Source organism: Phragmites australis, chromosome 10 (genome assembly GCF_958298935.1).
Source record: "Phragmites australis chromosome 10, lpPhrAust1.1, whole genome shotgun sequence".
NCBI lineage: Eukaryota > Viridiplantae > Streptophyta > Magnoliopsida > Poales > Poaceae > Phragmites > Phragmites australis.
The window spans coordinates 15,287,353-15,297,773 of record NC_084930.1 but is presented as its reverse complement, the minus strand read 5'-3'; the positions used below and the strand labels follow the sequence as shown (position 1 = coordinate 15,297,773).

The 10,421-nt window shown below is 48.7% G+C and overlaps 1 protein-coding gene across 1 annotated transcript; it reads right to left on the bottom strand.

The window, feature by feature from the left end:
* Nucleotides 1-1,623: 1,623 nt before the first annotated feature.
* Nucleotides 1,624-2,556, bottom strand: LOC133930121 (vegetative cell wall protein gp1-like). The gene has a single exon (XM_062376816.1). It carries the CDS (start codon nucleotides 2,554-2,556, stop codon nucleotides 1,624-1,626), a length of 933 nt encoding a protein of 310 aa, XP_062232800.1.
* Nucleotides 2,557-10,421: the final 7,865 nt, after the last annotated feature.

Below are 10,421 nucleotides of genomic sequence, written 5' to 3'. Positions count from 1 at the left end.
CATTACGAGCCTCTAGAGCTTTTTCACGATGAATCAGATCGAACCTCTTCCATGCTTCACCATCCGATGGATGTACCAGCTTGTCAGGATTGTATCGACGCCCATCTTTGTGCCATGTCATCTGTTTAGCAGATTCCACAGTCATATACAGCCGTTGGATTCTCGGTACGAATGGAAGATACCGAAGGATCTTCACGGGGATTGCGAGCTGCCTCTTCTGACCATCACCAGAGTCTACCTCAAGATACCTAGAGGAATTGCACTTCACACAGTACTTTGCGTCCGCGTGTTCTTTCCTAAATAAGATGCATCCCTTTGGACAAGCATGTATCTGCTCATATGGCATCTTAAGTGCACGGAGGACTTTCTTCGACTCGTACATGCTCTTTGGCAGAATGTGACCTTTCCGGGAGAAGGCTACCAACAACTGTCAGCATTGCGTCGAAGGTTTCTCGGCTGCAGCTAAACTGGGACTTGATAGCCATTAGGCGTCCGATGGCATCCAGTTGAGAAACCTTGGAATGCCCGTGAAGGGGTTGCTGCGCTGTAGACAACATATCATAAAAGTCCTTTGCGGTTGACTCCGGCACTTCCTCCATACGTGCTTCATTAAAATGTGCGTCATGAAAGTCATCTAGCATGTCTCCGACCCCGACATCATAGTCGTTGGTGCGTTGACGCACCACCTCCTCTCTGGCACGTTCGGACTCACCATGGTAGGTCCACCAGGTATAGTGTGGCATAAACCCATTCTTACAAAGGTGTTGACCCATGACCTCCTTTGCACAAATACTGCAGGGGCACCAAGTTCCACGAGGTCCCTTAGGCCTAGCAAATGCTAATTCCAAGAATACATCGGTCTTCTGGATCCATTCATCGGTCAAAAAACCCTGACTAGAGCGGCCAGTGTACATCCACTCACGATCATCCATCCTCTAACATATTGGGAAACATACACATATAATATTTTTTATTCAGCAAGTAATATAAAAATCAATTTCATCTACCTATACAATTAATTATTTCCATCAAATATTTGTGTTTTACCATAAGAGGGAATCGGCATGCATCAAACTATCTAATAGGTAAAGATAGGTCCTAATCCCACACGACGATGTGTAGATTGGGCCGTTTCCATGCTCTACTCCGATCCGAGACAGAATTTTGACAGCACCTCCCCGCTATTCTCCAAATACATATCTCGGCAACAAGCCAAGACAATGTGTATCCGGAGAACAATGGGGAGACGCTGCCGAAACTCTGTCTCGGATCGGAGTAGAGCATTGAAACGAACCCAATCTACACATCCTCGGGCTGTCCAAAAAATGTGGACAATTTGAAACAGTTACGGTTATAGATATGCAAAGACTTGCATATTTATAACCATAACTCTTTCAAACGGGAGAGGCATAGGTTACGCGACATGCACATCCTAAACCCTAAATTAGCCAAAATTCAAAATTTTGGCGGCACCTCCTTTGTAATAAATAGCAAAACTGGCATAACAACACAACAACACAGGCATGACAAATATGGAGGATACAACCATCTAAAGACTAATTCATAACCCATTCCCCGGATAGTATTGCCACGAGGACCCCATATGATCTACTTCATGTGCTATCAGCAACACATGCCCACAATGACATGAGTCACATATGAAGTTCTCATGGCAATACTCTCCGGAGGAGGGGTTAAAAGGAGGGAGGAGCACATGGCTTCAACAGTGCATGGCGTGTGGCGGTACCTTGTACCCCGAGTGTCGGAGGGGGGCGGCGCGGGGCGGCGCTGGGCAGCGCGGGGCGGCGCGGGGCAGCGCGGGGCGGCGTTGAAGTAGCGGCGATGCGGGGCGGCGCTGGCCGGCGCGGGGCGAGGCGGTGTCGGCCAGTGCGGGGCCGCGTCAGAGCGGGCCGGCGCGGGGCAGCGCTGGCCGGCGCGAGGCGGAGCGGGCCGGCGCGGGGCAGCGCTGGCCGGCGCGAGGCGGAGCGGGCCGGCGCGGAGCGGCGTCGGAGGGGGGCGGCGCGGGCGGGGCAGCGCGAGGCAGCGTCGGGAGGCGGCGCGAGGTGGGGCGGTAGCGGAGGAGGGGGAGCTGGCCGGCGCGGGGCGAGGCGCCGTCGGCCGGCGCGGGGCGGCGTCGAAGCGGGCCGGCGCGGGGCGGGCCTGGCCGGCGCGAGGCGGAGCGTGCTGGCACGGAGCGGGCCGGCGCGAGGCGGCGCTGGCCAGCGCGAGGCGGAGCGGCCAGCACGGAGCGGCGTCGGAGGGGGGAGGCGCAGGCGGGGCGGCACGAGGCGGCGTCGGGCGGCGGCGCGAGGCGGGGCGGCAGCAGCGGAGGGGGAGCTGGGAGGAGGGGGAGGGCGGTGCTGGCGGCAGCGGTGGATGGGGGCGCGGGAGGCGGCGGCGGGGGCCAGGGAGAAGGAAAGGGTATTCTGAGATCTGTCCCCGCGCGCGGCCGGGGTGGGAAAACCCTATATTCGGGAAATTGGCAAGTGTCGTTTTTTGCCGAGTTTCAAATCTAGAACACTCGTGAAAGCCCAGGTTTGCCGAGTGCCAAATCATGGACACTCAGCAAATCACTTGTTTGCCGAGTGTGAACGCAAGAACACTCGGCAAACACCTGAATTTTTTTTATTTTGCTACAAATGCACTTAATGAATTAAAAATAGCAAACGGACCCCAAAAAATACTAGATTTTAACATCGAATATGCTATGTTGTATGTTGAGTGTAGAAAAAGTTTCAAGGTCAAACGATGATTCAACCGTCACTTCGGCTTCAAACCTGATCCATTCCCTCTCGAAACCACGATTCTTCCTCGGAGATGCTTCGGTTTCTAAGCATCGTACGTGATAACTTTTGCGAAACCTTCTCAAATTTTTATCACAACCTCTACGTATCATATCATGACACTATGGCAAGTCTCATGTTTTTCAGACTTTGTTTGTTTTTTTTAGAATTAGAAAACCAATAAGCTACATGTTGGTGGTCGAGTGTTGCCGTCCAGATGTTTCAAATTTCTTTTCATTTCTTAGGTAAGGCCTAAAAATAGACTCAACAACATGAATATGATTTTTCTACCCATTTTTGTTCATTATTTCATGTACTTGCAGATCAAATTTGACTTATATCCATTAAAAGCCAAGAAATGCACTTAATGAATTAAAAATAGCAAACGGACCCAGAAAAATGCCAAAGTTTAACATGGAATATGCTATGTTGTATGTTGAGTGTAGAAAAAGTTTCAAGGTCAAACGATGATTCAACCGTCACTTTGGCTTCAAACCTGATCCGTTCCCTCTCGAAACCACGATTCTTTTTCGGAGATGCTTCGGTTTCTAAGCATCATACGTGACAGCTTTTGCGAAACCTTCTCAAATTTTTACCACAACCTCTACGTATCATATCATGACACCATGGTAAGTCTCATGTTTTTTTTGTTGCTTTTTTGTTCCACCACTTCTCACTATGCTACCAGCTACCTTCTCTGATGCACTTAACGATGAACCAAGCAAAACCCATAGATCAGAAGGGCAGCTTGGTGTGTCAAGCTGATCTGCTTTTACTTCTTCCACTTGGCAAGTATTGAAAATTACTTCTTTGTCTGGATGACAGCTGGAATGATAGTATATAGCAGAGAAATTCCTTTTTTAAGGTAAGGAAGAAGAATTGTCATTCTCCTTTATTTGTGAGCTCAGCTCATCACACGGTAGCATCTTTGACACATGTTCAGAGCACAACTGATTCCAAGGACCGCTCCCAGGAGTCCACATCTGCTGCATCTCAATCTTGAAGCACGACTGAATTCTAACTCCAAGTTCATAACAATATCATCCTCAAACCATACTGCAGTAGTACCGGAATCGATGTGTGGCGGCCCTTGGTCGGTTGTTATTATGAGAAAGAAAAGAGAACAAAAGGAAACCAAAAAGAAAATAAAGAAAAAAAATAGTTTGTCGAGTGCCCGATATTAAGCACTCGGCAAACATAAATATTTGCCGAGTGTCCGTTAGACGACACTCGGCAAAGGGGCGACTCGCCATCAGCCGCTGAACGGAGGGACACGTGGCGCGTTGTTTGCCGAGTGCCCGAATTCACCGAGTGTTTTTTCTCTCTTTTGCCGAGTGCTATTGTTTGCCGAGTGTTTTTTGTTGAATTTACCGAGTGCCTAATTGTTTGCCGAGTGCTTTCGTCAGGCACTCGGCGTAGGTGGTTGTTTGCCAAGTGCCCGATATAATGCACTCGGCATACACGTAGACACTCGGCATACACATCGTTTCCGGTAGTGAATCCAGTTTGCAGATGTCATGGAAAAGGGCCTACCGTCAGCTACCTTCAGTAGTTTTCGCTCTAGTCTATGTATCATCTCCCGTTATGACGCAAAGACTGCTGGAGGGTGTTAATGTATATCTGCAATGACTAATTCTAGTATGATCCGGTTAAGTAGCTCGATAGACTCAGTAGTCAGTTAGCTAGCTGTTAGGGAGTTAGCTAACTGTTAGGGACACTACTATAAAAATAGGTTTATATGTCGGCCTATCACTGCAGATTTCTTACAAGCCGGTAGTGATGGAATCTCACTCTGTTCGTATCATAGACTGGCACTAAAAGGCCATTCGAAAAGAATCGACAATGAAAATCCACTATCACTGCCGGCTTTACTCACGAGCCGGCAGTGAAACCTTAACTATCATTACTGGCTCTAGCCACCAACCGGCTGTGATGCTCGCCGGCAGTGATAGTCAAGATTTCACTGCTGGCTCTAGCCACGAGTCGGTAGCGATACTATCACTGCCAGCTCGTGGCTAGAGCTGACAGTGATAGCGGATGACAGCTTATTTTAAAAAATTCATAACTTTTTCATACAAAGTTGAATGGGGACAAACTTTGTATCAAAACTGTAGCCCTCGATGAGATCTACAACTTTGTAGTTGAAAACTTTTCATTTAATGTCATTTACAGATAAAAGATGTCAAAAGGATTGCATATACTTATGGTATCACTAGTACTTCTGTGGTGGGATGGTAAGGATGTATCGCGCGAGCTGAGAGGTTTGGAGTTCGAGTGCCACGAACAACACATGCACGTATTTCACGCGAAAAATCGCGTGACTTGTGCGGGTATGGGGTTCCTCAGGTGTAATTTTTTTTTAATTTTTCAAGCTCCAAAAAGATCGATTCGGCACCCAACTATCATAGTTAGTTGAAGTCTTCAACCAGCAATGATAGTCGACTATCACTACCGATTGAAGCCTTCAACCTGCAGTGATAACACTTACACTGTCAATTTTCGACTATCACTGCCCGTTGCCCACTGCCGTCTCCAAAACTTGTAGTGAAACTCCTTTATAGTAGTTAAGGGGTTTTTTTTAATAGTGAGAGTTAGTTAGCTACGATTGCCATGTACTGTCTATATAAACTGATCTGTTAAATGAAATACATCAAGGTTTTGCATCATCTCTCCTTGCACTCCCACAATAAATATCATGCAGCTCAAGAGCTACCATATGCATAAATACTCACTCATGTCTGGAACTGCATAGATGATGCGAGTACAGTTATTCGTTAATCAGCAATACTGCGCAAAATTATGCTCCAGTTTACTACAACTGCTTGATCTCTTGCCAACCTCATATCTCAGGTGGTAATTCAGCGAGGCGATGGAATTTCTTCAGTGCTGGTCTGGCCAGAGGAAGGCACCCATTGCGAACTTTCTCTTGCTGTCCAGGTCGCCGTCGACGGGGAGGCCGTATTCCCAGAGCAGGCACAGTCGACACGCCACTCCGGCATCGTCTCGTCGTCCACCTTCTAGTACCGCGGGTAGTGTAGCGGCATCTAGAGGGCGTAGCTGCTGCAGTTCTTGCGGCCTGCTTGCTGCTGATCTGCGATAGCAACCACGCCGTTCTTTGTACCACGCTGGCTGCCTTCGCCATGCTCATGCTACTCACGGTGGTTGGTCCTAGGGAACCCATGCTCTCTCTCTCTGTTAGCGATATTTTCCACTGTATAGTAGGAGTTCGGTTTGTATAGCAACCGATTGCCCTTTGATCTCTTGCTTGATTGGTTTGTTAGGTTTCCTTGTACATCTCATGTATTCCTAACCTGCCCCTGTGGCTATATATAAACATGCGGCAGCACAGCACGGCACACCGTGACTCCTGCCCCTCAAACTCCCTCTTGCTATCGTTTACATGGTATTAGCGAGGGTTCCAATCTAGGGTCTGCTCACTACTCCTTCCGCTACCCTTCTCCCGCCTCCATGAGCACCGACATCAACAGCATCAACTCAGGTTCCTCCACTCCAGCCCTCGCCGTCGCACGTGCTCCAGCCTTCTCTTCCCTCAATGTCGCACAAACATCAAGACTCATGTTATGATGACTCTTGATTTGGCGGCTTCCAACTTTGCTAAGTTGCACAAATTCTTATTCGCGACACTCGGCAAGTTCCAGCTCACCCGCCATGTTGATGGCACACCAGCCGCGCCCGACGATCTTGTCTGGGTGCAAGAGGACTTCACAGTCGTCACTTGGCTTCTCAGCTCCATCTCTAACAACGTCCTAGACATCGTGATGGAGCCCGATCAGTCGGCTCACACCCTGTGGACCGCCATTGAAGAAGCATTCCTCAACAACAAAGAGTCGCATGCCGTCTACCTCTCGGCGGAATTTCGTGGCCTTGTTCGAGGAGAACTCTCCGCTTTGGACTATTGCAAGCGCCTCAAGAACCACACCGATGCTCTGCGTGACGTCGATGATCTCGTCTCCAATAGCGCTTTGGTGCTCAATACCTTGCGCAGTCTCAGTCCGTGTCTCAAGGCAGTTGCTCCGGTCATCCTCAACACCTAGCCTCTCCCGTCCTTAACTCGCGTGCGCTCTATGCTTCTCCTTGAGGTGATGAGCGTGAACAACACCGCAAAGTTGGAGGCTTCTACAGCTCTTGTCTCTTCCACGACCGGCACCAGTTTTCCCTGCACCGGTCCCTCTTGCATCGGTTCCTCCTGTCGTGGTGCCTCTTCTTCTCGCAGCAATGACAAGGGCAAAACCAAGAAGAAGCATGGTGGTGCTCGTGGTGGCCCCCACTCTGCCAACAACACTGACAAGTGCACTAGTTTGGCTCCACCAGGCGAGCCCTACTTTTTCTTCTCTCCCGGTCTGATGCAAAACTGGCCCACGCCCTCACGCACACCTGGTGGTCCAGGGATCCTCTGTGCGTCCTCATCAGCAGGTGTACAACACTCAGTCCGCTCCTTTGATCACGTCGCACTCCTAGGATCAAACTAATCTCATCGCGGTTCTAAACTACATGGCTGTATAGTCAGGCTGGGTTATGGACTCTGGAGCTTCATCCCACATGTTGTCCACTGACAGTATACTCAGTCGCTCCTCTTCTCTTCCTACTCTCTGCTCCATCACCGTTGGCAATGGTGCATCAATGACGGCTAGTCGTACAGGGCACACTACTTTCTCTACTTCTAATTCCAGTTTTCATCTCAATGATGTTCTTGTCATTCCATCTATTGTCAAAAATTTAATCTCTGTTCATAAAGTGGTTCATGATAACTCCTGCGTAGTTGAATTTTACCATTATGGTTTTTCTATGAAGTACCTCTAAACCTAGAATGAGATTCCTCATTGCAATAGTTGTGGTGAGCTCTACACACAATGTCCCCTCCCACCGGCATCCACACCACATGCTCTTTCTGCCATCATCGCCTCCACTGAACTTTGGCATCGTCATTTAGGGCATCATGGTCGTGACATTATGTCTTTGCTTCAAAAGTCATCCTCAATAATTTGTAATAAATCAAATCCCCATGTCTGCCATGCATGTCAACTTGGCTAGCACCTTCATCTACCCTTTGATAGGTCTACTTCCCATACGACTTCTCCTTTTCAATTGATACATTGTGATGTTTGGACGTCCCCAATTCTTAGCAACCCTGGTTTCTAGTACTAATTAGTCATTGTTGATGACTTTTCTCATTTTCATTGGACTTTTCCTTTGTGAAAAGAAAAACATAGCACCGAATTCCTCAACTCACTGTCTTTGGACTTTCTTCGCCACCACAGCATTCAACTATGTTTTTCTTGTCCGTATACCTCTCCACAAAATGGCAAGGCTGAACGTGCACTTTGAAGTCTCAATGACATAGTTCGGTCTATGCTTTTTCAAGCTCATATGCCGCCATCATATTGGACTGAAGCTCTTACTGCCACCTACCTCCACAATAGGTAGCCGTCCACGACTCTCTCAACGCACACCATATGAGGTTCTCCATAGATCTCCACCCTCCTATGATCACTTGCATGTTTTTGTTGCCTCTGTTATCCCAACACCACAGCCACTTCAAAACACAAGCTCACTCTCTGCTCTACAGCTGTGTTTTCCTGGGCTACTCTAGCACTCACAGGGGGTACCTCTCTCTTGAAGTCTCCACGCATCGCATCATCATCTCTCGTCATGTCATCCTCGACGAACATGTGTTTCCTTTTGCCACTACTAATTCACCTCCTTTAGTGCGGTCATTTGATTTTTTGCTAGACTTCACAGCAGTTCAGTGCAGCCATGGCCCATAGCTCCTTCTTCAGCCAGCATGCATGTGGCTCCGACCAATGTGGCACCAGCTCCCTTGGTTGGCCTGCCCACGGTTTTGGCTATTGAGGCATCGGCTTCTTCGCTGAACATAGCACGCGTACCAGGTGAATCCACACATATGGCACCTGTGGCCACATTACCATCTCAGTCTCGAATGCCTGGGCCTTCGGCCACTCATGCACTAGCCTCTGCAGAGCCAGCAGGAGCACTTCTGCCACCACCCATGTAATAGCCCTGTGCAGTACTGCATGGTGCTCCGGTCATGTGGCCCTCTATGGGTCCTCACCCCATGAAGACGCGCACGAAGTCCGGGATTGTCATCCCGGTCCAACAGTTGAACCTCTTGGTTGAGGTTCCCTATCTCGTGCCCCAGACATACCGTGCTGCTCTTCAGGATCCACACTTGTGCTCTTCAGGATCCACACTTGTCGACAACAAAACTTGGTCTCTTGTGCCTCATCCAGCTAATGCTAACATTGTTTTAGGTAAATGGGTCTTCAAACACAAATATCATGACGATGGTACTCTATCTCACTACAAGGCGGGTTGGGTTGTTCACAGTTGCTCTCAATAGCTGGGCATCGACTTCGATAAAAAATTTAGCACAGTTGTGAAGCCCATGATGATCTGCACCGTTCTCAGCATCACCACATCTCACTCGTGGCTCATTCAGCAACTTGACGTGAAGAATGCTTTTCTACATGGGCACCTTGACGAAACGGTGTATTGTCAACAACCATCAAGCTTCGCTAAACCTTCTTAGCCTACACACGTCTGTCGACTCCACTGCTCTCTCTACGGCTTGAAGTAGGCCCCAAGGACTTGGTACCAGCAGTTCGCTTCCTTTCTTCGGACTCTTGGGTTTGTCACCTCCCTCTCTGATAGTTCCCTTTTTGTCCACAAGGATGGGTGCAATTTGGCTTCCCTGCTACTCTATGTTGACAACATCATCCTGACAGTGTCTGCAACTACTTTACTCCATTGTCTCACTCATTGCCTTGGCTCTGAGTTCACGATGATAGACCTTGATGATTTTCACTTCTTCCTTAGCATCTCTGTCACTCGGTAGCCCACAGGATTGTTTCTCTCCCAGAAATAGTATAACGCGGATCTCTTGCAGCACACGGGCATGTCTTAGTGTCATTCTTCACCAGCACCTATTGACACTCGCTCCAAGCTTTCTGTTGCGAATGGCTATAAGTCTCAAATGCCACCGAGTACCAAAGTTTAGCGGGTGCGCTCCAGTACCTCACCTTGACTCAGCCGGATATCGCCTACGCTGTCCAGCAAGCCTGCATATACATGCACAATCCCAGTGAGACGCATCTTGCTCATGTGAAACATGTCCTCCACTACATCAAGGGCACCATGGATTTTGGTCTTCAGTTGGTCGCCTCCTCTTTATCCATTTTGATCACATACTCCGATACAGATTGGGCTGGTTGTCCCGACTCGTGGTGATCTACATTTGGCTATTGCGTCCATCTTGGCGACAACCTAGTGTTTTGGTCTTCAAAACAGCAAGCAACTATCTCACGGTCTATGTGGAGGCTGAGTATCGCGCGGTTGCTCATGTCATGGTTGAGAGCTATTGGCTGTGACAACTGCTTCAAGATCTTCATCACTCACTCAGTTCAGCCACTGTGGTTTTCTATGACAATGTGAGTGATGTCTATTTATCTTCGAACCCTGTTCAACACAAGCGTACGGACTATATCAAGATTGACATCCATTTCATTCATGAAAAGGGGTCCCTCGGTGAGGTCTGTGTCCTGCATGTTCCCACTCATCTACAGTTTGCTGACATCATGACTAAAGGACTACCAACTCAAC

Excerpts from the sequence above, each read along its gene's own strand:
- LOC133930121 (XM_062376816.1), bottom strand. The coding sequence starts at position 2,556 with ATGATTTGGCACTCGGCAAACCTGGGCTTTCACGAGTGTTCTAGATTT.